This window comes from Mirounga leonina, unplaced genomic scaffold (genome assembly GCF_011800145.1).
Source record: "Mirounga leonina isolate KUSES-001 unplaced genomic scaffold, KU_Mleo_1.0 Mir_174, whole genome shotgun sequence".
NCBI classification, from domain to species: domain Eukaryota; kingdom Metazoa; phylum Chordata; class Mammalia; order Carnivora; family Phocidae; genus Mirounga; species Mirounga leonina.
The window spans coordinates 29,606,582-29,633,830 of NW_023270451.1; the positions used below are offsets into that span (position 1 = coordinate 29,606,582).

Genomic DNA, 27,249 nt, shown 5'->3' on the forward strand with positions numbered 1-27,249 from the left:
TGACAGAGAGAAGATAGAGATACTCCCATTTTTCTACTCAGATCACATCTATAACAAAATAGTACCTGTGACCTTTGGAGTCACTTAATTTCTAGCTGAAATATTAAGGCCCCTTTGTCACTGGTAGCCAGTTCTAGGTCTTTATATTAACAAAAGTTTCTCTGATCAAAATGCCTAGAGGATTTAGGAATCCATCAAGAATAGTTACTATGCTTTGATGAACTGAATGAGGAAGCCTGAGGGAGAAGCTTAAGGTGGCTTATAAATTAAAAGGGAATTATAATTATTCCATTTGAGGTAATGAAATGCAACTGTTTCTTCCACTGGAGAGAGAAAATAAATACAAAAACAAGAGGTCAGTATTTTTTTTTGTTTGTTTAATAAAAGCTTTTACAATTTTATTTATTAAAGGACAAATACCTGTTTGTTTGTTTTAAAGATTTTATGTATTTGACAGAGAGAGAGACAGAGAGGGAACACAAGCAGGGGGAGTGGGAGAGGGAGAAGCAGGCTCCCCACTGAGCAAGGAGCCTGATGTGGGGCTCGACCCTGGGATCATGACCCGAGCCGAAGACAGATGCCTAACGACTGAGCCACCCAGGCACCCCCAAATACCTGCTTGTTATTGAAATTTTAAAAAATATGTATAGTCACAATAGAGAAAAAATATATCCCCAAGTCTCACCTTTGAGGAAAAAATAACTAAATCCTTCCTAATCTTTGTTTTCATGTACGTATCTCTGTGCTTTCACAAGAAAGAGTTCATACTATAGATAATGTCTCGCAAACTAAATTTATACTTGAGATATTACGAACATATTCCTGACCATCGCCTAATTTTTATAATACTTTAATGTCTGTATAGTTTTCTATTCTATCGATACAGCCTAATTTACTCAATGAATCCCTTTCATGTTGGGCATTTACGTGGTTTGTGTCTTTTAATATTGTAAAATGCTGTGATGTATTTATTAGGTTGATCCTTTGCTTGTATTTTAATTATTTCCTTGGAATGAACCGTTAGAATAGAATTACTGGGTTAAATAATTGGACTGTTTCTTGGATTTCTGCTACCTATTTCTCACCAGAGAGTGCTTAGTAGAATACAGCATCTTTCCCAACATCGGATGTTGTCAGTTGTCTCCTAACTTGTAACAATTTTATGGGTAAAGAAGTATTATTGCCTTATTTTACATTCCTTGGTAGTGCACTCAGGTTGGTTGGACACTGTGTATCTTGTTTGAAGCGCTGTTTGTTCTCACGACACCCTGATGTGATGGAAGACCTTCCCTCTGTCAGCCTTTGAGGCCCCCAGCATGGGCAGAGCCACCAGGAAGGGGAGCGGAGAGACGGTCTGGGGAGAGATGAGGATGGCTGTGGAGGGAGGAGGGCGGAACACCGTCGCGGTATCGACCGGCGTGCATGCTGCGCGGTAGATGTGCCAGAACCGCTCTCCTCAGAAAGAGAGAACTAAGAGTGTCCCCTCTACAGTCTCTGCTGCGAAACACTTTCTGCTTTATCTCCAGAGGCAAGGCCTGAGCGATTAAGTGTGAAGACCTTTCTGAAGCTCCCACAGAGGCAGCACGGCGTGCGAGTTACAGGCACCCACTCTGGAGCCAGAGTTCACATCCTGACTGTCATTTGTTGTAAGATGCATGGCAGTGGGCAAGTCACTTAGTCTGTTTCTTGAGGCATAAAATGGGATAATAAGAGAGCCCAGTTGATGTGACGATGAAATGACTTAATAAAGCTAATGTTCTTAGACTGGTGTCTAGTAAGTAGGGCTATGTGAGAATTTTTTTATTTTTTTATTTTAATTTTTATTTTTTGAGAGAGAGAGAGGGAGCACGCAAGAGTGGGGAGAGGGGTAGAGGGAGAGAGAGAATCCAAAGCAGGCTCCACACTCAGGGTGGAGCCTGATGTGGGGCTCGATCTCACGACCCTGAGATCATGACCTGAGCTGAAAGCAAGAGTCAGACGCTTAGCAACTGAGCCACCCAGGCGCCCCTGGAAGCATATTTTAAACAAAATTTATGAAATCTCAGGCATGGCACACAGTAGCACTTGAGAAGTGTTAGCTGAAGACATGTAATACACAATAAAAGGCAATAAATATGTAAACAGATTTCAATACATGTGGTTTAGACAAGAGGGGTACTAGGTGTTAAAAGGTAGTTTCAAACAAATAAAATCATGACTCTCATACAAATATAAAATAACCCATATCAAAAATTTTTATTTAAGTCATTAAGCCTAGGTGGCTCAGGTCATGATCCCAGACTCCTGGGATCAAGCCCCGCGTCGGGCTCCCTGCTCAGCGGGGAGTCTGCTTCTACCTCTCCTCTGCCCCTCTTCCCTGCTCATGCTCTCTTTCTCTTTCTCTCAAATAAATAAGTAAAATCTTTAAAAAAAAAATAAGAGAACTAGTAAGATATTGTAATTAGTTCAAAGAAGAATCTAAAGAACAGATAAGTGAATGGGTGATCAGTGTTAAGATGAATTTGCTGACAAATGCAAAGCTGGCCTCTTCCACAGGGGAGAAATTAGTCTCATCTCCACCAGAAAAAAATTCCTGTGCATCTCTGTGGACGAAATCATTTGCTGCTATCAATCTTCTACTGAATTAGAAAATAAAGAAAAGGAAAGAAAATAACTTTATGGTATCAGATCACCAGAAGGAGCCCCTAGACACCATCCTTGGAAAGAATCTTTTTGTTTGTTTCCAAGAGTTTCCTAGTTTCCCTTGATTTAGGGAAGTATGCAACTAATTATTCTGAAAATGACTGAAGGGCGCCTGGGTGGCTCAGTCGGTTAGGTGTCCAACTCTTGATTTCAGCTCAGGTCATGATCTCGAGGGCATGAGAATGAGTCCAGGGTTAGGCTCTATGCTGGGTGTGGAGCCTGCTTAAAATTCTCTTTCTCCCTTTACCCCTTCCCCCCAACCCCGTTCTCTCTCTCTCTAAAAAAATAAAAATTAAAAATAGAAAAATTTTAAAAATCATTAAAGTTATGACATTGAAGGAATCTGTGATGGAATTTAAGCCTCAACACTTAGCAGTTCTGTGGAACATTCACTTCTCTTTGAGCATCGGTGAGCTTTTCTGTAAAATGAGGATAACAGTATCTAGCTCATAGGATCTCTTATAAAGATGAAACAATACACGTCCAAAGCTCCTGACAGTGCGTGACTCATAGTAGACACTCAATAAGCAGTAACTATTCCTGGGCCAATTATGATTAGCTGAACCAACCAAAGAATAATTGCTCAGTTTTGCTTCTACCACACCCAGTCAACCTGGGTAGAAGTTACATATAGCATTCCAGAGAGCCTTGGGGAAGGAAAGTGTGTGGCTCCCACAAGGGACACTGAAAACATCAGCTTGATGAGAGAAGGGAGGTGGTAGAGAATGCTGAGAAATAATGCAGTGTCGGTAACATCCAGCCTCTGAAGGGGCTTTGGAATCCAGACAAGTTTTGGCTCTGTCAGTAAGCAGCCAATTCAGCATCATCTGGAATGCAGTTCCCTGGGCCTCACCCCAGACCTGACGACTTAATAGCTGGCTATTGAGATTTATTTTATCAGGTTACCCAGATGTTGCTTGAGCACATTGAACTTTTTAAGAGTCACTGGTGCAGATAGAGGATATAAGCCTTTTTTTCTGGAGTCATATTCTTGAAACTTAGGAGTAAAGTGAAATGAGGGGCCTTCCAGCCAGTGTACAGGATAACTTTCTGGATGAAAAAATGAGGTGAACCTGAAGGCAGGAGGGAACCGAAAGGAGTAGGTGTAACCCATCGCTCAGGTGATGAGGGACTTCACTGAGGTGGGAATTAAGGTGACTCCAAACATTATAAAGAAGCAGAATTTAATGACTAAGTGAGTAGGAGATTCAATATGGAGGACAGGCAGTATTCAGAACTGATCTCCTGATTTTAAGTCCAGGTGAACAGAAAAGAGATTCACTGACACAAATGGAGAATTGAGAATGGCCAGTTTTGTGGAAAGCTAAGTTCACTTTGGAGCATGTTAAAGGATGATGATACTTTTAAGTGGAAATTTACAGAAAATAATTGAAGGAAGGGGAGGGGTGGGGAGACTCCAAGCTTGAGTGACAGGTCTTGGCTGGAACAATAGATGAAATTTTTAAGAAACATCATCAGATAAGGCTTCTCTGTTTCCCTTCCTCATTAAAGTTTATTTAATTTTTGTTAAGATTTTATTTATTTAAGAGAAAGAGAGCACAGGCAGGGGGAGGGGCAGAGGGAGAAGGAGGCTCCCTGCGGAGCAGGGGGCTTGATCCCAGGACCCCCGGGATCATGACCTGAGCCGAAGGCAGACGCTTTACCAACTGAGCCACCCAGGTGCCCCTCCCTTCCTCTTTAAATTGTCAAAATATATGTTTTTTTTTTCACACACCAAGGATTACATGAGTTAAATGCTAATCACTTGACAAACCTAAAATGACTGTTTAAAATTTAGGCATTATCCTACCTGTAAAAAAAAAAAAAAAAAGAAGCTGTATTTACAGTCTATTTCAAAGATCATAATGTATGGCATAGTTGATAAAGAGAATATGTTTAGTTATTTTCCTCATTCTATATAAGATGTAAAGTCCTTAAGGTTTGAGAAGATGGTTAGAAACTCATTTGTATACCCCAATGAGGTTTTTAGTAAATGCTTAGTTGTTGTACTGAATTTTAAAATGATTCTTGGACAATGTACAGCATCCCCCTACCCCTGCAGTTAAGCTTGTTTCTGGTAAATCCCGTGGGTTCAATTCCCAACTGTCACAAGAGGTCACAAGAAGAAATCTGTTACAGAAGTGAATTTAGAACTCATATTTTAATTGATTCCTGCTAGTCTTCAATAATATGAACACCTATGCTTTCAAGTGTAGGATTTTACTTTCTTGGAAGTTAGTATCATGAGCAAACTCAGTGTTTGTTTACTGAATGCAATTTGAGAGGCTAATTAAGAACCTTGGTTCATATGGGAATAATTATTGTCTGAAAATTAAAAGTTAGAGTGTACCCCAAATCTCAGACTTACTTGGCCCACTGGGAAAGTTCCAAGTACTAGAAATGTCCTCAACCAAATTGTTGATTCCAAACTACTGTATTGGTTAGAGTAGAATCACAAAAGGGTATATAAGGAGCCTTTTCCTGCTCTTAGAAGATATACATACTTCTAGCACAGTAAAGGTGTTTTAAAAAAGCACCTTTGATTCCAAGTGTTTTGTGTCTTGATCCCACTTTTAGCAAAAAAGAAAAACTGTATTATAATCATTTAGTATGTACAATAATTAAAATGTTTTATTGATCACTGTGTCAACAAAAAGATGAGCATATTCCCAGAGAAAATAACTTCTTTTTTTTTTTTAAGATTTATTTATTTATTTGAGAGAGTGAGAATGAGAGAGAGAGAGTACATGAAAGGGGGGAGGGTTAGAGGGAGAAGCAGGCTCCTCACTGAGCAGGGAGCCCGATGCGGGACTCGATCCAGGGACTCCAGGATCATGACCTGAGCTGAAGGCAGTCGCTTAACCAACTGAGCCACCCAGGTGCCTGAAAATAACTTCTTTAATGTGTTTTGAAACTCCAGGCAGTGCCCATAGTTGAACAAGGATTAGAATTTATACACATTTTTATTGTTCCCTGGTATTTGGCAGTATGTATTTTCACACAACGTGTTATAGTAAACATAAAACACATTATGCAAGGAATTTCATTGTATATGAAATATTTATTGAGTCTAAATGAATACCTTCTTTGCATGTTCTAAATTTGAATTTATGCTTATGTTGTTATAAAAGGCACATTGTTTAGATTGTTTATATTTTTTTCCTGTCCTTAACATTCTATATTTGTGTCAATTAATTTAATAATTAAGTTGCTTTATATACCTTTTTTGTGATTATAGTATGTAGAAAATCAAAGCAGATTTAAATGTACTTTCTACTAATGCTTTATGTACTTAAACTTTTGGATTGTATCGTATATGCAGAAAATACATAAATACATTCATTTGTTCATTTGACTATTACTTAATGAGCATCTCTTATGTTCCAGACACTGTTCTAAGTGCCAAATATACAGCAGGAAATATATCATCATGTAGTTAAGAATTTGCTCTTTATCTGATGATAATGGTACTCTACCCTCAATAATTTGATCCAAGATTTTTTTGTAATTAAACCTATAGATTGCTTCTAGAAGCAGAGGTCACAAGAAGAAATCTGTTACAGAAGTGAATTTAGAACTCATATTTTAATTGATTCCTGCTAGTCTTCAATAATATGAACACCTATGCTTTCAAGTGTAGGATTTTACTTTCTTGGAAGTTAGTATCATGAGCAAACTCAGTGTTTGTTTACTGAATGCAATTCATTCATTTGATCCATGAGCAAAGGCCAATGCAGTATGATTGGTGAGAAATGTTTGAGCCTGGTCATTTTAATTGCAAATATTTTATAATCTATGTCTTTAGAAATATAAGATAGTTTACTTTTTTTTTTTTTTTAACTCTGCATTCTTTAATGAGCGGTCTTTATCTTTTATCTGTTCACTTTTTTCCAGGTTTTAGGGACAAAGCCGGAGCTTAGGGATGGAGACGATGATGACGACACCGTAGCAGACATAACCAACAGGAAAATGGCTAAACTCTACATGGTGAGTTCACTGTTAGTGAGTTCTATTGTTTTTACTAGACTGGATACAGCCGGGAGACCTGTTCTGGAAGGGACTCTGCTGTAGCTGATAATTCTCATTGCTCTCAAAGAGAAGTGTGTAGGTAGAATCCATTCTATGCTCTAGTATGTTTATTAAAATTCTTCTTTTTATTACTTTTTGTTATTTTTTTTAAAAATGTCAAATAATCAGTGAAATTACTGCTACAACTTAAATAAAATTATATAGTGTTGCCGTGCTAGTTTGCAACAATATGTTTTGATACATGACATTCAATAAAATGTTTCCTTCATGGAATAAAAATACTCAGTAAGGTTTTTCTTATAAAATTTTGATAAACTATAAAAGCTTCACGTTATTTTAAATATCTTGTTCAGCCATAATGAAGGCTTTTTTTGTTACAGGAGGGCAAATCTATCAAATCAAACAGCTGGGAGGAAACAGGGTAAAAACAACCCTGTCCTGGCCATTGGACTCCTAGTTCCATGTCACTGCTGTAGTGATGACCCCTGGATGACCTTGGGCAAGATATGACCATGCTGGGTCTCAGTTTTCTTATCTGAAAAAAAGAAAGACAGATTCCATTAGAAGATTATTCAGGTTCCTTACAACTCCAGAATTTTATGATTTTATTGCTGGTGAAGGTAACAGAAGTCACAGATACACCGGTATCTGAGACTGCTCAAATGGGATCCTTCAGGAGTTCCCTCCCCTTGTAACTTTCCAAGAGCATGATTTAGAGCTCTAATCTCCCTGCAGAACTAGATAGTCATCAGTCATCACAGGAAGGAGTTATATTTGCTATTCTTGAAGGGAACTTCTAACTCGGTTGCTGAAGTGATGGGGGTGGGAGGGATGGGGTGGCTGGGTCATAGTCATTAGGGAGGGTATGTGCTATGGTGAGTGCTGTGAATTGTGCAAGACTGTTGAATCACAGATCTGTACCTCCGAAACAATACAATATATGTTAAAAAAGAAGAAGAAGAAGAAGATAGCAGGAGGGGAAGAATGAAGGGGGGGAAATTGGAGGGGGAGACGAACCATGAGAGACGATGGACTCTGAGAAACAAACTGAGGGTTCTAGAGGGAGGGGGGCGGGAAGATGGGTTAGCCTGGTGATGGGTATTAAAGAGGGCACGATCTGCATGGAGCACTGGGTGTTATACGCAAACAATGAATCATGGAACACTACATCAAAAACTAGTGATGTAATGTATGGGGATTAGCATAACAATAAAAAAAGAAACTGATTTTGAATGACGATCAAGTTACTAACTTGTGTCTAATAACTTGCGTTTTGTAAAGGGGAAGTGAATTATTTTCTTCCTAGATGGCAAAGGAAAATGTGGTCACGACTGCTGCTAAATACTCATGATTTTAATATAAGCCACACAGAAATTGTTATTCTAAATAATTCGAGGGGGTGCCTCGGTGGCACAGTTAGTTGAGCGTGGGACTCTTGGTTTCGGCTCAGGTGGTGATCTCGCAGTCGAGGGATCGGCATCCCACCCCCCTCCCCAGACTGTGAGCTCAGTGTAGAGTCTGCTTGGGATTCTCTCTTCCCTTTCCCTCTGCCCCTCCCCCCGTTTGTATGCGCACTCTTTTCTCTCTCTCAAATAAATAAAAATTTAAAAATTAAGACTTCATGGCACCTCTTTTTCGTTACTGCTTCTAAAACCCATTTTCAACAGCTTAACAAATACCTTTTATGCTGCCTCATCAAATAAAACGATTCTCCCTCTTGGGCAGCATTAGGAACTGATGAAGAAATGTTTTTAAATGTGAAGATGTTAATCCTGAATCATTGCTCCCTCTAGTGGATATATAATGTATTGCATATATGTAAAATACAAAGTCTGTTTGAAAATACTTTAATTTGGGATGGCAGAACAAAGCTGGGAAGCAGAGTCACCTAGGCAATTTCTAAAAAAACAGAACTCAAGTCCCACCACAATGCTGCAAAACTCCACCACTGGGAGGGCCCTGGAATCTGCATATTTATCAAGTGCCCAGGTGATTACCTTGCAGCCTATAAGCTGGCCTTTGAAAAACGGAATTCTAACCTGGGCATTAATATCACTTTCAATTTTGCAAGACTACCTTTAACTTTAAAAAATTGTTCTTTTTAAATTTTTTTTTTTAATTTTTAGATTTATTTATTTGAGACAGAGAGAAAGAGCATGCGTGCACAAGGAGGGGCAGAGGGAGAGGGAGAGGCAGACTCCCCGCTGAGCAGAAAGCCCCATGCAGGGCTCAATCCCAGGACGCTGAGATCATGACCTGAGCTGAAGGCAGATGCTTAACCGACTGAGCCACCCAGGCGCCCCTAAAAAAAATGTTGTGTGGTTATTTCCAAACTTCAAGAGTCTAAGTAAATAACTATTTGTGACAGAGGAAATTTACTTTGACAATTTGCAGGACCTAATTTGAAAACAGTCTATAAGCATAGACTGTAATGTGCCAGTGCCTTCTTAGCATAGTGCTTGGCATATGGTAGGCACTCAGTAAATGTTAAATGAATAAATGTTTAAGCTTTAGCTTTTGTGTGTGTGCAATGAGTATAAGACTATTACCTAGTTGAAAAAATTGCTATAAAAATTAGTAAATAATCATGTAAAGTTCATCACTTGGTGCATATTATATAGAAATCTCAACAAACCTTAGCCATTACTATTTTTTTTATTTTTTTATTTTTTTTATTCTTATGTTAATCCCCATACATTACATCATTAGTTTTAGATGAAGTATTCCATGATTCATTGTTTGTGCATAACACCCAGTGCTCCATGCAGAATGTGCCCTCCTCAATATCCATCACCAGGCTAACCCATCCTCCCACCCACCTCCCCTCTAGAACCCTGTTTGTTTTTCAGAGTCCATCGTCTCTCATGTTTCGTCTACCCCTCCGATTTCCCCCGCTTCATTTTCCCCTCCCGCTACCTTCTTCTTCTTCTTTTTTTTTTTTCTTAACATATATTGCATTATTTGTTTCAGAGGTACAGATCTGAGATTCAACAGTCTTGCACAATTCACAGCGCTTACCAGAACACATACCCTCCCCAGTGTCTATCACCCAGTCACCCCATCCCTCCCACCCCACCCCCCTTCCAACAACACTCAGTTTATTTCCTGCGATTAAGAATTCCTCATATCAGTGAGATCATATGATACATGTCTTCCTCTGTTTGACTTATTTCACTCAACATAATACCCTCCAGTTCCATCCACGTCGTTGCAAATGGCAAGATCTCATTCCTTTTGATGGCTGTATAATATTCCATTGTATATATATACCAGATCTTCTTTATCCATTCATCTGTCGATGGACATCTTGGCTCTTTCCACAGTTTGGCTATTGTGGACATTGCTGCTATAAACATTGGGGTGCACGTACCCCTTCGGATCCCTACTTTTGTATCTTTGGGGTAAATACCCAGTAGTGCAATTGCTGGATCATATGGTAGCTCTATTTTCAACTTTTTGAGGAACTTCCATACTGTTTTCCAGAGTGGCTGCACCAGCTTGCATTCCCACCAACAGTGTAGGAGGTTTCCCCTTTCTCCACATCCCCGCCAACATCTGTCGTTTCCTGACTTGTTAATTTTAGCCATTCTGACTGGTGTGAGGTGGTATTTCATTGAGGTTTTGATTTGGATTTCCCTGATGCTGAGCAATATTGAGCACTTTTTCATGTGTCTGTTGGCCATTTGGATGTCTTCTTTGGAAAAATGTCTGTTCATGTCTTCTGCCCATTTCTTGATTGGATTCTTTGTTCTTTGGGTGTTGAGTTTGATGAGTTCTTTATAGATTTAGGATACTAGCCCTTTATCTGATATGTCATTTGCAAATGTCTTCTCCCATTCTGTCGGTTGTCTTTTGGTTTTGTTGACTGTTTCCTTTGCTTTGCAAAAGCTTTTTATCTTGATGAAGTCCCAATAGTTCATTTTTGCCCTTGCTTCCCTTGCCTTTGGCGATGTTTCTAGGAAGAAGTTGCTTTGGCTGAGGTCAAAGAGGTTGCTGCCTGTTCTCCTTTAGGATTTTGATGGACTCCTGTCTCACATTGAGGTCTTTCAACCATTTGGAGTCTATTTTTGTGTGTGGTGTAAGGAAATGGTCCAGTTTCATTCTTCTGCATGTGGCTATCCAATTTTCCCAACACCATTTGTTGAAGAGACTGTCTTTGTTCCATTGGACATCCTTTCCTGCTTTGTCAAAGATGAGTTGACCATAGAGTTGAGGGTCCATTTCTGGGCTCTCTATTCTGTTCCATTGATCTATGTGTCTGTTTTTGTGCCAGTACCATGCTGTCTTGTTGATGACAGCTTTGTAATAGAGCTTGAAGTCCGGAATTGTGATGCCGCCGGCTTTGCTTTTCTTTTTCAACATTCCTCTGGCTATGCGGGGTCTTTTCTGGTTCCATACAAATTTTAGGATTATTTGTTCCATTTCTTTGAAAAAAGTGGATGGTATTTTGATGGGGATTGCATTGAATGTGTAGATTGCTCTAGGTAGCATTGACATCTTCACAATATTTGTTCTTCCAATCCATGAGCATGGAACGTTTTTCCATTTCTTTGTGTCTTCCTCAATTTCTTTCATGAGTATTTTATAGTTTTCTGAGTACAGATCCTTTGTCTCTTTGGTTAGATTTATGCCTAGGTATCTTATGGTTTTGGGTGCAATTGTAAATGGGATCGACTCCTTAATTTCTCTTTCTTCTGTCTTGTTGTTGGTGTATAGGAATGCCACTGACTTCTGTGCATTGATTTTATATCCTGCCACTTTACTGAATTCCTGTATGAGTTCTAGCAGTTTTGGGGTGGAGTCTTTGGGGTCCACATAAAGTATCCTATCATCTGCAAAGAGTGAGAGTTTGACTTCTTCTTTGCCAATTTGGATGCCTTTGATTTCTTTTTGTTGTCTGATTGCTGTGGCTAGGACTTCCAATACTATGTTGAATAGCAGTGGTGACAGTGGACATCCCTGCCACGTTCCTGACCTTAGGGGGAAAGCTCTCAGTTTTTCCCCATTGAGAATAATATTCGCTGTAGGTTTTTCATAGATGGCTTTTATGATATTGAGGTATGTACCCTCTATCCCTATACTCTGAAGAGTTTTGATCAAGAAAGGATGCTGTACTTTGTCAAAAGCTTTTTCTGCATCTATTGAGAGGATCATATGATTCTTGTTCTTTCTTTTGTTAATGTATTGTATCACATTGATTGATCTGCGGATGTTGAACCAACCTTGCAGCCCAGGGATAAATCCCACTTGGTCATGGTGAACAATCCTTTTAATGTACTGTTGGATCCTATTGGCTAGTATTTTGGTGAGAATTTTTGCATCCATGTTCATCAGGGATATTGGCCTGTAATTCTCCTTTTTGATGGGGTCTTTGTCTGGTTTTGGGATCAAGGTAATGCTGGCCTCATAAAAAGAGTTTGGAAGTTTTCCTTCCATTTCCATTTTTTGGAACAGTTTCAGAAGAATAGGTATTAATTCTTCTTGAAATGTTTGGTAGAATTCCCCTGGGAAGCCATCTGGCCCTGGGCTTTTGTTTTTTGGGAGATTTTTGATGACTGCTTCAATTTCCTTAGCGGTTATAGGTCTGTTCAGGTTTTCTATTTCATCCTGGTTCAGTTTGGGTAGTTGATACATCCCTAGGAGTGCATCCATCTCTTCCAGGTTATGTAATTTGCTGGCATAGAGTTGCTCATAATATGTTCTTATAATTGTTTGTATTTCTTTGGTGTTGGTTGTGATCTCTCGTCTTTCATTCATGATTTTGTTGATTTGGGTCATTTCTCTTCTGTTTTTGATAAGTCTGGCCAGGGGTTTATCAATCTTGTTAATTCTTTCAAAGAACCAGCTCCTAGTTTCGTTGATCTGTTCTACTGTTCTTTTGGCTTCTATTTCATTGATTTCTGCTCTGATCTTTATGATTTCTCTTCTCCTGCTGGGTTTAGGCTTTATTTGCTGTTCTTTCTCTAGCTCCTTTAGGTGTAGAGTTAGGTTGTGTACTTGAGACCTTTCTTGTTTCTTGAGAAAGGCTTGTATTGCTATATACTTTCCTCTTAGGACTGCCTTTGCTGCATCCCAAAGATTTTGAACAGTTGTGTTTTCATTTTCATTGGTTTCCATGTATTTTTTTAATTCTTCTTTAATTTCCTGTTTGACCCATTCATTCTTCAGTAGGATGCTCTTTAGCCTCCATGTATTTGAGTTCTTTCCGACTTTCCTCTTGTGATTGAGTTCTAGTTTCAAAGCATTGTGGTCTGAAAATAGGCAGGGAATGATCCCAATCTTTTGGTACCGGTTGAGACCTGATTTATGACCTAGGATGTGATCTATTCTGGAGAATGTTCCATGGGCACTAGAGAAGAATGTGTATTCAGTTGCTTTGGGGTGGAATATTCTGAATATGTCTGTGAAGTCCATTTGGTCCAGTGTGTCATTTAAAGTCTTTATTTCCTTGCTGATCTTTTGCTTAGACGATCTGTCCATTTCAGTGAGGGGGATGTTAAAGTCCCCCACTATTATTGTATTGTTGTCGATGTGTTTCTTTGCTTTTGTTATTAATTGCCTTATATAATTGGCTGCTCCCAAGTTAGGGGCATAGATATTTACAATTGTTAGATCTTCTTGTTGGATAGATCCTTTAAGTAGGATATAGTGTCCTTCCTCATCTCTTATTACAGTCTTTGGTTTAAAATCTAATTTGTCTGATATAAGGATTGCCACCCCAGCTTTCTTTTGGTGTCCATTAGCATGGTAAATGGTTTTCCACCCCCTCACTTTCAATCTGGGGGTGTCTTTGGTTCTAAAATGAGTCTCTTGCAGACAGCATATCAATGAGTCTTGTTTTTTAATCCAGTCTGTTAGCCTGTGTCTTTTGATTGGGGCATTTAGCCCATTTACATTCAGGGTAACTATTGAAAGATAGGAATTTAGTGCCATTGTATTGCCTGTAAGGTGACTGTTACCGTATACTGTCTGTGTTCCTTTCTGGTCTATGTTGCTTTTAGGCTCTCTTTTTGCTTAGAGGACCCCTTTCAAGATTTCTTGTAGGGCTGGTTTTGTGTTTGCAAATTCCTTTAGTTTTTGTTTGTCCTGGAAGATTTTTATCTCTCCTTCAATTTTCAATGACAGCCTAGCTGGATAGAGTATTCTTGGCTGCATATTTTTCTCATTTAGTGCTCTGAATATATCCTGCCAGTCCTTTCTGGCCTGCCAGGTCTCTGTGGATAGGTCTGTTGCCAATCTAATGTTTCTACCATTGTAGGTTACATATCTCTTCTCCTGAGCTGCTTTCAGGATTTTCTCTTTGTCTATGAGACTCGTAAGTTTTACTATTAGATGTCGGGGTGTTGACCTATTTTTATTGATTTTGAGAGGGGTTCTCTGTGCTTCCTGGATTTTGATGCCTGTTTTTTTCCCCAAATTAGGGAAGTTCTCTGCTATAATTTGCTCCATTATACCTTCTGCCCCTCTCTCTCTTTCTTCTTCTTCTGGGATCCCAATTATTCTAATGTTGTTTCGTCTTATGGTATCGCTTATCTCTCGAATTCTGCCCTCGTGATCCAGTAGTTGTTTATCTCTCTTTTTCTCAGCTTCTTTATTTTCCATCATTTCATCTTCTATATTACTGATTCTCTCTTCTGCCTCATTTATTCTAGCACTTAGTGCCCCCATTTTTTATTGCACCTCATTAATAGCCTTTTTGATTTCTACTTGGTTGGATTTTAGCTCTTTTACTTCTCCAGAAAGGGTTTCTCTAATAACTTCCATATTTTTTTCAAGCCCAGCTAGTATCTTTAAAGTGATGATTCTGAACTCTAGATCTGACATTGTACTAATGTCCATATTGAGTAGGTCCCTGGCAGTCGGTACTACCTCTTGTTCTTTTTGTTGAGGTGATTTTTTCCGTCTTGTCATTTTGTGCAGAGGAGAATAGATTAATGAGAGAACAAAATAAACCTTAGCCATTACTATTATCATTATTATTTTCTCATGCTTTAGGTCCAGTGTTGAAACTTCACTTTTTATTAGTGGTTCTTTTACTCCAAAAGACTTTAATTCCATATAGTTAACATTTAGTGTTATCTTAGTTTCAGATGTACAATATAGTGATTCAACAGTTCTGTACATTACTCAGTGCTCATCGTGATAAGTGTACTCTTAACCCCTTCACAGATTTCACCCATCCCCCACCCACCTCCCCTCTGGTAACCATCAGTTTGTTCTCTATAGTTAAGAGCCTGTTTCTTGGTATCTTTCTCTCTCTCTTTTTCCTTTGTTTGTTTGTTTTGTTTCTTAAATTCCACATATGAGTGACATCATATGGTATTTGTCTTTCTCTGACTTATTTCACTTAGCATTATCCTTTCTAGATCTATCCATGTTGCTGCAGATGGCAAAACTTCATTCTTTTGTGTGGCTGAGTAATATTCCATTGTTTATATACATGCCATATTTTCTTTACACATTCATCAGTCAATGGACACTTGGGCTGTTTCCATAATTTGGCTGCTATAAACATAGGTGTGGGTGCATAAATCTTTTTGAATTACTGTTTTAGTATTCTTGGTTAAATATCCAGTAGTGGAATTACTGGATCAGATGGTAGTTCTATTTTTAATTTTTTGAAGAACCTCCATAATGTTTTCCACAGCGGCTGCACCAGTTTGCATTGCCCCCAACAGTGCATGAGGGTTTCTTTTTCTCCTCATTCTTGCCAACACTTGTTGTTTCTTGTGTTTTTGATTTTAGCCGATCTGACAGGTTTAAGTGATATCACATTATGGTTTTGATTTTTATTTCCCTGATGATAAGTGATGATGAGCATCTTTTCATGTGTCTGTTGTCCATCTGTATGTCTTCTTTGGAGGAATGTCTGTTCATGTCTTTTGCCCATTTTTACTTGGACTATTGGGGGTTTTTTGGTGTTGAGTTATGTAAGTTCTTTATATATTTAGGATACTGACCCTTTATCAGATATGTCATTCAAAAATATCTTCTCCCATTCCGTAGATTGTCTTTTAGTTTTGTTGATTGTCCAAAGGACTTTGAAGAAGCCTTTTAGGGTATAATTTGGCTCATGGATTTTTGTTGTTGTTTTTTTTTTTAAATAGCTTTGTTGAGATATAATTTACGTACCATACCCATTTAAAGTATACAATTCAATGGTTGTTGTTACATTTACAGAGTTGTACAGCCATCACCATAATGTAATTTTAGGACATTTTTATTATCTGCAAACAAGCTAACAGTTTTTATATTAGGTTTCAGATGCCAGTGGATCCATGAGAGTGACTGTGGTTGCAGAAGAGAACCCCTTCTCCATGGCAATGCTGCTTTCTGAAGAATGCTTTATTTTGGACCACGGTGCTGCAAAACAGATTTTCGTATGGAAAGGTAAACCATTGACGTTGTAGCTGTGCTTCAGATTTACAGCTATTTCTTTGAAGAGGTAAAGAAAACATCTTTTCTGATTAAAAAAAAAACCTATGATTTTGAGACTTGATCTGTAAATAGCTCATGTAAAACGCAGACATGAAAACCATATTTTCTTCCTACTAGTATCGTTTGCCAGGAACGATGGGGTTAAAGAAAGCATTAGGGCAATATAAAACGAATCTTTTATACATATATAGCGATCATTATGATATTAATAAATATATTTAACATACCAGGACATTTTTGCCATTCTCAGTGTCATATTTAAATTAAATTATAATTATGTTTATTACTTGGTGTGCAAGTATTTAATAATCATGTAATACCTTCCCTCTCTGGGATTCTGTCTTTTTCATTTATCCTCTATTTTAGGTAAAGATGCTAATCCCCAGGAGAGAAAGGCTGCAATGAAGACAGCTGAAGAATTTCTGAAGCAAATGAATTATTCCACCAATACCCAAGTAAGTGTGCGTGAAAATGAGCTGGCTAGAAAAAAAATTTAAAATGTGGGAGCTCATCCTATCTCCATAAAACTCATGAGAGAATTTGGTTCAAAGTAACCTATGCATGGAAGTCATTCTTCCCTTATGTGTGTGCCACATTGTGCCCCATGTCCCTAGAACCATAGCTTTGTGGAGGATGGAATTTTGCAGAAACTGGAGATCAGACCTTCCATGGGGCTGCATGATAAAAAAAAAGACCCCATCTGTTTCTTCCATGGCATTTCAGTCAAGATGATCAACCACAGTTGAATGCACTGAGAGCACTTTTCAGTTAGTCCTGAGAGCAAGTTGTGCAGACATGGGCTAATACCCACATAATATTTGGCTTCATTGACATCAGCTTAGTCACCTGACTAGGTACTCTTCCTTTTCTGAGTCTTTCAGCCTCATCCTTTCTCTTCAGTTTTATGTCCTGGCACAAGGAACACAATGAGATAATTTCTTCCAGGTCACAGATCTCTTATAAACCTAATGCAGAAAACCAGTCATATGTGTAATGGTAACACGAAAGAACTTTGTTCTTACTTCAAACATCCAAATTCAGTGGCAATCACTTTAGTTGTGACAAAAAGTACAGTTGGATTGTTTTACCTTCATATCTGATAATCTTCCATTTTACATTCACTTATGGATCCCGGCTTCTAATTTACATCTGTCATCACAGAAACCAAGACAGTCTTTTCATTTCCTTAGTTTTTTCTCCATTCCTGGATGAATGTTTTTCCTCTATTTTCTTTTTATAATAATTATTATTGTTTTAAATTTTAGATTCAAGTTCTTCCAGAAGGAGGGGAAACACCAATCTTCAAACAATTCTTTAAGGACTGGAGAGAGAAAGATCAGAGTGATGGCTTCGGGAAAGTCTATGTCACCGAGAAAGTGGCTCGAATAAAACAAATTCCATTTGATGCCTCAAAACTACATACTTCTCCGCAGATGGCCGCCCAGCACAATATGGTGGATGATGGTTCCGGCAAAGTGGAGGTATTTGGCTGTTCCTGTTTGTGTTTGTTTGTTTTCATCAAGTCCATTTATGCCAGTACACCTGGAAATGTAATTTCAGAAGACTACAAACTTGTCATTTTACTTGTTAATTTTACTTATTAATAAAGGTGGACCATGACTGTATATTAAATCAGGGAGTTTAAATCCAGAAGAGATACTCTCTGACCTTCAATCCTATTTTACAGTGTGTGTGTTGAGATTTCAAGAAGTTAGGTGATTTGTGCAAGATCACCTCATTATCATCTTAGAGACATGTTGTGGAACCCAGTCATCTTGTTTCCTGGTCCAGAATTGCTCCCGCTCCTGGAACTGGGATTATCCAGTGAGGGCGAGTTGCTCTGAATGTACCAATGACCATTATTTAGACCTTTCCTTGTATCTTACAGGCATTCACAAAAGCAAATTGGGCATGTGCTAAACTCATAAATATTTTTAGAGCATTCAAATTGTTTGTTGATTATTCCCATTTTTTGACAAAAAATTGCTCATAACCCCCTTATAATTCTCCCTAATTCAACTCTCTTCACCCTCTACTCTTAAGTCATCTAACTTAATGAGACCTGGGTAATGTTATGTCTTATAAAATATTTTAATGGCACTCCATCTTCAGCTGGGCCCACAAGGTCTTCCAGGATTTGATCCTTGCTCTCCTTGCTGCCTCACCCTCCTCCCTCTGGCTAAAGTCTCCACTCGTCCTCCTGCCTAATTCAGTTCAGTCACAAGCTGCACCTCTTTGAGAAGCCCTCCCTCTGCCCTGGAGCAGCTCTCTGTGCTCAAACCATAAGTGATATTTTTCACAGAACCATCATCTAGGGACTGCAAAACTGTTTATTTTTCTTCCTAGTGCTCTCGTTAGTTCCTGGAGGGTAGGAATTGACTATTTTATCTTTGTATTCCCAAGACTTACTACAATGTCTGGAGCAAAGTGAATGGGAAAGAGATTTAGGAAGTAGTTTTGCCTCTTTTCAAAGACATGAAGTATGCATCTAAGCCATCGAGGGGTTGTGGGAAGTGCAAAGGGAGAAAGGCACCTCGTGGCCATTGTTCCAGGGGTATCAGCTTCCGGTCTGAGCCTGTCTCCTGCTCACACGTGCTTTTCTGCAGCTCTGCACAGCCGCAGGGCCTCTTGGCAGATGTGGCTCCCCAGCACCATGTCCCAGCTGCAGTCTCCTTGTGTTGGGTCATGTTGTCTCCGAGATGTCCTCCTGAGTCGTCCCCGGACTTCAGAAGCCTGGGGGCTTTCTCTAGGCTTTTGGGCTTAGCCCGATAGTGCTGTTGTTTCTCCCCTGCTCACCAGGATGTCGTGCGTCTCTCTGAAAGCACTGCTGCTCCTTCATCTCCAGATTTCAAGGGAAGGGGTGTAGCCTCACGCTCCCCAGGAGGGTGCTCATGCGCACAGTGCCTGGCAGGCTCTCTAGTGTTACTTTCCTGGTTCATCTGCAGCTCTCATCTCTCCAACTTGGAGTGTCTTTAATCTGTGATGAGGATGAGAAACTAGAAAACAAAAACAAAAACAAAAACTGGTTCTGCCTATTTTTACCTTTTCAGTCTTATGCCTAGATGATGCCTCTTAAAAATACTCAAGTAATTGGCATCTTGATTATTTGGCCCCAATCTGCCACTCGTGCCTAAAGAAATAATAGTTTCATGCCTTACAGTGCAGGGGAAAAAATGTTTTTAACAAACAAGTTATCTCCTAATGGATGAAATATTTTATGCAAGTTAAGAGACATATTTCTGAGCCGAATATTTTAGTTCCTTATTCCACCGGAGTCTCGTGTTATTTTCACTAATCAATCAAACAGGAGGTATGTATTAATAGTGAACAAACAGTCAAACTGATAAAATTTCTTCCCATTGCTTAATTTGTAAGCTAGTTAGAAAAGTATTTAAAAGTTGTTTAACAATAGATCTAACCCCCCTCCCAAAATTAACTCCTGAGAAGTACTATTAGATCAAGAAAATTTTAATTTTGTTACACACATTCCATTCCTTTCAGATTTGGCGTGTAGAAAATAATGGTAGGATCGAAATTGATCAAAACTCATATGGCGAATTCTATGGTGGTGACTGCTACATTATACTCTACACTCATCCCAGAGGACAGATTATCTACACCTGGTAAGTTTTCCTCTTTCTTAAGATCTCGAGTTCCAAGGAGGACAGATTTTGCTCCAAAGTTACGTTTCATCAAATTCCATGGGCTATGGGGTAGAATTATCCTATAGTTACCCCGGTGATGCATGTGGTATTTTCTTTCAATATGATTTTTGACTGTATTTTGTAGCCTTGTCCACAAGCAGGAAGGGTTAAATAAAAATCATCCTTTCTAGGGGCACCTGGGTGACTCCGTTGGTTAAGCCTCCAACTCTTAATTTCAGCTCAGGTCATGATCTCAGGATCAAGATCTCAGGGTCATGAGATCAAGCCCCGGGTTGGGCTCCCTGTGCTCAGAGTGGAGTCTGCTGGAGATTCTCCCTCATCCTCTCCCTCTGCCCCTCCCCCCACTCTTGCATGCTCTCTCTCTCTCAAATAAATAAATAAATTTTTTAAAAAACATCCTTTCTAGTCTAGGAAAAAGATTTTGGTATCTAAATGTAGTGTTCTTTTAGTGGATATGTAGTTGAATATCTCACCTCCGGGGCAAACTAACTCCAGTTGGCCAGCACTGGCTACCGTGTGTTCTTATTATTAAAATTCACAGAGGTCCATCCTAATTGGAGCTGCAGAGTTGCAGTGAGGCAAACCCTCTAAGGGATATATATCATTTATACTGTTTCATACTCCAGAAACCTCAAATTGATGCATTTTTTACTCTTGGTCCCCATGAAATTTGTGGCAATAAAGGAGGAAAAAATGCCAGTGTATCCACATCTTATATGGTTTTGCATAATGATTTGAGTTAATTGAAGGTTAAGATACTTAGAGTCCAGTGCCAAGGCTCTGATCAATGGGGAATGTCCAATCAGGTAAGGTAAGTATACATACCATGCTGGGCTGTTCCAAAGGGATGGGGATTCTGCAACAAATCATATAGTGTGGGACTCTCAAACTTTTTACTAAGTGAAATCAGGTAAAATAAAATATTTCTGAGGAGACTGGAAAAAAGAAAAAAAATTTCCAAAAAGATATTAAAACTGAGAGGTGTGGGTGGAAGGTGCAGGGGTGAAGCAGGATCCTACTTTTGCCTACATGGTGATGGCAACCTTCAGTGGGTGTATGGAGTGTCATGGACATGGGTCTCTGCTGATATGGTGACATTTCTCTATGGTGAGGGTCCTACCAGATGACAGAGTCACCTCTATCCTGACAGTGTGACCACTTATCACTTACCCTGACCAGTGTCTTGAGCCCAACCAAGTTCAGGAGATGGGATGATTATGTTTATTCTATAGGGTCTTGGTACCCAAAGGGTGGTCCGGGAACCAGAAACATCAGCATCCCCTGGGAGCTGGTTAAAAATGTAGATTTCCAGTACCCACCTTTGGCCCACTAAAGCAGAACATGCATTTTAACAAGATCCCCAGATGATTCACATGCACTTTCACGACTAAGGCACTGCACTGCCTTAGGCAATGGTTCCTATCATATCCTGTCAGAGATTAATGTATTTAGCTACTTAACTCTGTGTTTATGATGTCATCTTCATAGCATCCATTTTTGGGGGCAGCATGTTTGTGCCAGCAAAGTGCTAGATGTTTCCATTTGTTATGTTTCTTCCTCACAACCAGGTTATTTTCGAAAGACAAAAAGGGAGGGGAGAAGCAGACAAATTAAGTAACATAACCCAAATTCACAACTATCGTAACTAGTGAAGCAACATTTCACACCCTGATCTACAGCTCTCTTTAAGTCTAAAGCTGAGTGCAGCTATACCCTGGTATAAGCTATGTCTTTCTTTTGCAATTTCCTCTTCCAAAATTTTAATTCGGAAAAGTGTTTGTGCAAAGCATGGCATTTATAGGGATAAATCAGTTGTTCTCAGTCAGCTTTTCTTTTACATTCTGTTTCTTGGTCTTCCTCTTAACTCTGATTTGTATATAAAAAATATAATTGATTGTGGCACTTAGATCAAACAAGAAAGACTAAATAAGCAATTCAAGAGAATATTTTGAAAAATTAGCAATTTGCAATCTATGTAAATAACTATGTAGCTGTAACTAAAACAGACTAAATCAGATGATAAATGTTAAATGTAGTTACTATTTCTCAAATCATTTGAAAGTATTCACCGAGCACTTTCTATGTGCCAAGCACTGTGCTAGATAGATACTAAAGATATAATGGTTAAAAAAAAATGAGCTGTGTCCCGAGATTTTATACTTTAAAAAGAAGCAGGTGATTTCAATGAGGGCACTGAACAGGCATTTCAATGAAGTATGAAGGATTTAAAAAATAAAACCAAGCTGATCTTTGGGGAATTCTAGGCAAGACACCAAGCCCACTCCTAGGGCTCCTAGAAGTGACATCTAAGTGGGAGCAGAAGTAGCAGCTAGGCAAGCGAGCAAATAGAGACGTTGTTCTAAGCAATGCAGGGAAAGTGTGCTCTAACTTACCAGTAATGACATATGGCTGGAGCAAAGTTAGGGAGCAAAAGATAAAATCAGAGAAATCAGAAGGAGCCAACCTGTGAATGGCCTTGTAACCATGTTGGGGATAGATGAACTTTATTTTTCAGGGCATTGGGAACCAGTCAAAGAATTTGCTCAGGGGAATGGTATGATTGGCCTTCCTCTTAGAGAAATTATTCTGGTTGACCTCTACGAGAATGGGCTGGTGGGAGAAGATCAGTGGCAGGGAAGCCATTGGGAATGTGTTGCAGTAATCCAACTGAAGGATAATGTGGCCAGAACTTAGTGTTAGAGCAACAGGGAGGGAAAGGATAAGTTGAGTTTGTAGTATTAAGGTGTTGGCATCTGAAAGACTGGCTATGGGAAACAGGGAAGATGGCCAAATCAAGGGTGACCTCAGATTTCTGGTCCATGCACACACGTGGGTAGTGTTTCATTCACTGAGATAAGAAACGTAGAAGGAGGGCAGGTTTGGCCCTCACTGTGAAAAATTCAAAGGGAAGAAAGATGAGAATATGCCACACTCTTAATAGTTACTCTCTTTGGGATGGGACTGGGATGGAGGGAGAGGTCATTTAATTTGTTCTTTCCAATTTTATGTGTTCAAGTTTTCTATGATAATTTATCATTTTTTTGAGATATCAAGAAGATAAGTTAGATACTTGAGAGTCCTTTTGAGAGTCTTTGCCATTTAATATCATGGATGTTAAATATGTAAGTTTGTTAACATTGCATGGTTTGCAGGACTTCAAAAGCTTCTATAAAGGCAGTGAAGAGACATTTAGAAAATAAGCAAATCTCTTGAAGATTAGCTTTCAGACTAAACAACTTGCCAGGTTATGTGATAATTTTGATGCAGGGGTATAAATGGTTAAGTCCAGAGGTACATTAAGTCCAGGGGAAGGACTAGAATTAAATCAACAGCTGAATACACATATTTGTTGTGGCTTATTTTAAATTTCTGAAACCACTTATATTCTAAAATGGTAGGAGAAAAATAATTTCAGCAGTGATCTTTTTTCTGGAATGTCAGGTAATTGAAATTGAACAAACATTGAACAATGGCAGTGGTGAATCTCTGAAAGCAGTAAATTCTATTTTCTCACAGCATTTATTTTTAATGAGTAACAAGTGCCAAAGGTTTATAAAGAAGAAATCATGTCAAAGTAGATTGCGCTCCACCCTCCCCAACCTCCGCCCCTAAGCATAGGTTTCCAAAACTCGAGGCAAAGAGCGACTTTATTATGTCTTAGTTGTAGTGGACTATTTGACCCCCTGGGTCACAGATCCATAAAGCAAATTACTCTGAATCTGTGTGGATGGGAGCAAGGGTCACTTTGACGTGAAGTGGCAGAGCGGCTGGAGGTAAGTAGTAAAAAATTTATTGCGAGTGTCAGAAGGCGGGAGTTTGATGAGGCTTTCCAGGTTTGCTGGTTGAAATACTTTAGGGGAAAAGAAACAGAAATTGGGACAAAAGTTTGTTGATACTGTCTATAGTCAGTTGAATGTTTTCCTACAGAAAAAAAAAAAAGGAAATGGAGAAATAGGCAGGGAACTGCAGATGTGACAGAGAAAAGACAGGTGGTCACAGACCCAGCTGTCATTCTCAGCTCTCTGTTACTCCCCACTCTGCTCCCATGGCTCACAGAAGTGTTTGATGACATTATAGCCTCCTGGAAAATTTAGGCTATTGGCATTAAAAGACTATATTTTTATGAGTGTCTTTATTAGGGAAAACATTTTTTATTTTCTTTTAAATGTGTGCCTCACATGAGCATGTCCTTTTTTTTTTTTTTTGCCCCCCTTTGTAGAACATTTTTATATCATTTGACTCTGTTGATGCAATGAAATATTCTGAAATAAACAAAATGTGTTTCCTGTACCCAGTGTTTGGGGTATGTGTATGTGTATGTGTGTATTGCCCAGGATGGGAGGTTATTGCTAATCTCTTCTGGGTATTGGACAAGTAGGTCACTCTTAAGGTTTCAGAAGAAAAGATATGGTTAACTTCTTTTTTTTTAAGATTTATTTATTTATTTTAGAGAGAGAGAGGGAGGGAGCGGGTGTGTGTGAGTTGGGGGGAAGGTCAGAGGGAGAGGGGGAGGGAGAGAAATTCCAACAGCCTCCCCGCTGAGCAGAGAGACCAATGAGATCATGACTTGAGCCAAAATCAAGAGTCGGACACCTAACTGACTGAGCCACCCAGACATCCTGATAGGGTAAACTTCTGAAATCCGATTCCAGGATTATATTTTTCCTGCTAACCCCTAGTCAGACAGAGATGGGAGAATTGGCTAGAAACAAACCATGCTCAGTGCTTTGGCTTTTCCTCCCACAAACTCATCAAACAAGCAGATCTCCCAAAGGTTCCTATACAGGTTAAGCTAGTGACTGGAGTTATAGCCACAAGCTACCTTAGAAAGAGAAATTGCAAATGAACTGGACGAACTGATTTATTGACCCCTATCTGGGTCTCTGTTAGTTGAGCCACTCCTACGGTTTTATTACTAACTCCTTTAAAGAATTGCTAGAATGACAAAATGGGGCCACTCCATCACCTACTTCTGATGTTTCTTTCCTTGATTTTTTTGGGTCCAGACATTTGTTACTACGGTCACCAAATGTTCAGGTAAAGATAGGTTGCTTCTAAAATCCAGCCTAATAGATGAAGCTCATATTCTACTCAAATGGATTATTTTTACTGTGGAGATGGTTTCCCAAAATAGGCAGCTCCAACTTGAAATAAGACAGACCCGATTACTTAGCTAAGTTATGTAAGGAGCTAAGCCTCAATTTCTTTTCCTATAAAATGAAGATAAAAATATAATTATCATGTGTAGTTCTAGGCAATACACAGGGTAATTCATGGCTCAATGTTAGTACTTAAAAAAAAAAAAAAACAATAAGGGCGCCTGGGTGGCTCGGTCGGTTGAGCATCTGCCTTTGCCTCGGGTCGTGATCCTGGGGTCCCAGGATTGAGCCCCGCATCAGGCTCCCTGCTTGGTGGGGAATCTGCTTCTCACTCTGCCCCCCACCCTGCTCTCGTGCTCTCTCTCTCACTGTCTCTCAAATAGTTAAATAAAATCTTTGGAAAAAAAAACACCTGATAGCTTCTGTGGCCATATCATGTCAAAACGGTTTCATCTTGAACTTTCCTAATGACTTAAGTCTCTGAAATGCCTACACTAGAAAGTCTTAAAACTTAAATACAAGCTAATTTACTTTACTTTGGTTCCTCCAGGCAAGGAGCAAATGCCACGAGAGATGAGCTGACAACATCTGCATTTCTGACTGTTCAGTTGGATCGGTCCCTTGGAGGACAGGCTGTGCAGGTTGGGATAGTTTTACTCCCAGAACTCATCCACGTTAAAGTTTTGCTAGCTCAATGACTAGTTAAAGCCTTCCTCCCAAGTTGGGATGGGAATTTGACATTTTCTAAATATATTTTTTTTCATTTTGCAACTTAAGTGTTCCTAATCTCATGCCATACTAGTTCTCTCAGATTCTGGAAAAGAGGGAGCAAACAAAATTGAAAAATAAAAGCAAAAACAAAGAACTATTAACAGACCTAAGGAACCAAAAGAATCGACAGTTATTTGACATAAAACCGTTCTACACAAGTTATTACCTCCAGCTGATCACTTTCCAGTTTTCAGATCTTTGTAAATGTGCAATTACTTCTTAAAAGATAATAATTAAACAGAGAGGTAAGTCAGATACTTTAGTACATGAAATCTAAGATGTGGACGCCAACTTTGGTCTTCTAGCTGGTTTCTTTCCCATCTTGGTACTTCTTAGTCGATATATAAAGCAAGTTAGATCTAAATTTAAAGGTTCATATTAACTTTTTTATTTTTTTACAAATTAGCAAGGTGACTGAATTCTTTAAATGCACTGAACTCTACTTTCCCCTGAACTATTATATTCACTTCTTGAATGAAATCTTTCTAGATAAGAACTGACATGAGTGTCATTTAATTGATCTTTAAAGTGTTCCTTACCAAATTATGCAAAAACTTTGAAGACATGCATTGTGACTTATAAGTTCTGTATTTTGCAATAAAATATTTGATATACCCATGAAAGAATTTCCATTGTTAGCCTATCACATCCTAAATTCACAATGAAATGGTATGTTTAGTTTAGTCACTAGGTGGCAGTAATTTACAATAATGTATAAACAACTCCAGTCGTTGGTAGAGTATGTTAACAGTAGTGAAAAATGTTCAACTTACGCTTTATCTCTTTTATTTTAATTTAACAGTGGAAAATGAGTCTTAATCATTGGCCCTCTTTTTTTTTTTTTTTTATGTTGGCGATTGAGGTTTTCCCAACGTTATGGGAAATTCCAAGCCAGCAACAGTTTTAGGTAATCCTAGCTAACCTCACCCCAACAGCTTTGGGATTGTGATTTAAAAGACATTTCTGTAAGTTGCTACTTGCTTATTCCACTGCTAATTGGAAGATACCTATGGGGGACACCTGGCAGGCTCAGTCAGTAAAGCATGCGACTCTTTTTTTTTTTTCTCCCACTTTTTTTTTAAATTATGTTAATCACCATACATTACATCATTAGTTTTTGATGTAGTGTTCCATGATTCATTGTTTGCGTATAACACCCAGTGCTCCATGCAGAATGTGCCCTCTTTAATACCCATCACCAGGCTAACCCATTCCCCCACCCCCCTCCCCTCTAGAAACCTCAGTTTGTTTCTCAGAGTCCATAGTCTCTCATAGTTCGTCTCCCCCTCCGATTTCCCCCCCTTCATTCTTCCCCTCCTGCTATCTTCTTCTTCTTTTTTTTTTTTTTAACATATTATTTGTTTCAGAGGTACAGGTCTGTGATTCAACAGTCTTACACAATTCACAGCGCTCACCATAGCACATACCCACCCCAATGTCTATCACCCAGCCACCCCATCCCTCCCACCCCCCACCACTCCAGCAACCCTCGGTTTGTTTTCTGAGATTAAGAATTCCTCGTATCAGTGAGGTCACATGATACATGTCTTTCTCTGATTGACTTA

At 39.0% G+C, this 27,249-nt stretch overlaps 1 protein-coding gene across 1 annotated transcript in view; it reads left to right on the forward strand.

Annotated features, from left to right (window-relative positions):
• The window catches only part of SCIN (scinderin), an 81,328-nt gene that overhangs the window by 38,794 nt on the left and 15,285 nt on the right, over positions 1-27,249 (forward strand). Inside the window, exons 5-10 of the mRNA XM_035020653.1 lie at positions 6,577-6,669; positions 15,969-16,101; positions 16,516-16,604; positions 17,415-17,630; positions 19,651-19,772; positions 25,464-25,554. Of these exons, the coding sequence (XP_034876544.1) occupies positions 6,577-6,669; positions 15,969-16,101; positions 16,516-16,604; positions 17,415-17,630; positions 19,651-19,772; positions 25,464-25,554 (744 nt within the window). The remainder of the gene's footprint in view (positions 1-6,576; positions 6,670-15,968; positions 16,102-16,515; positions 16,605-17,414; positions 17,631-19,650; positions 19,773-25,463; positions 25,555-27,249) is intronic.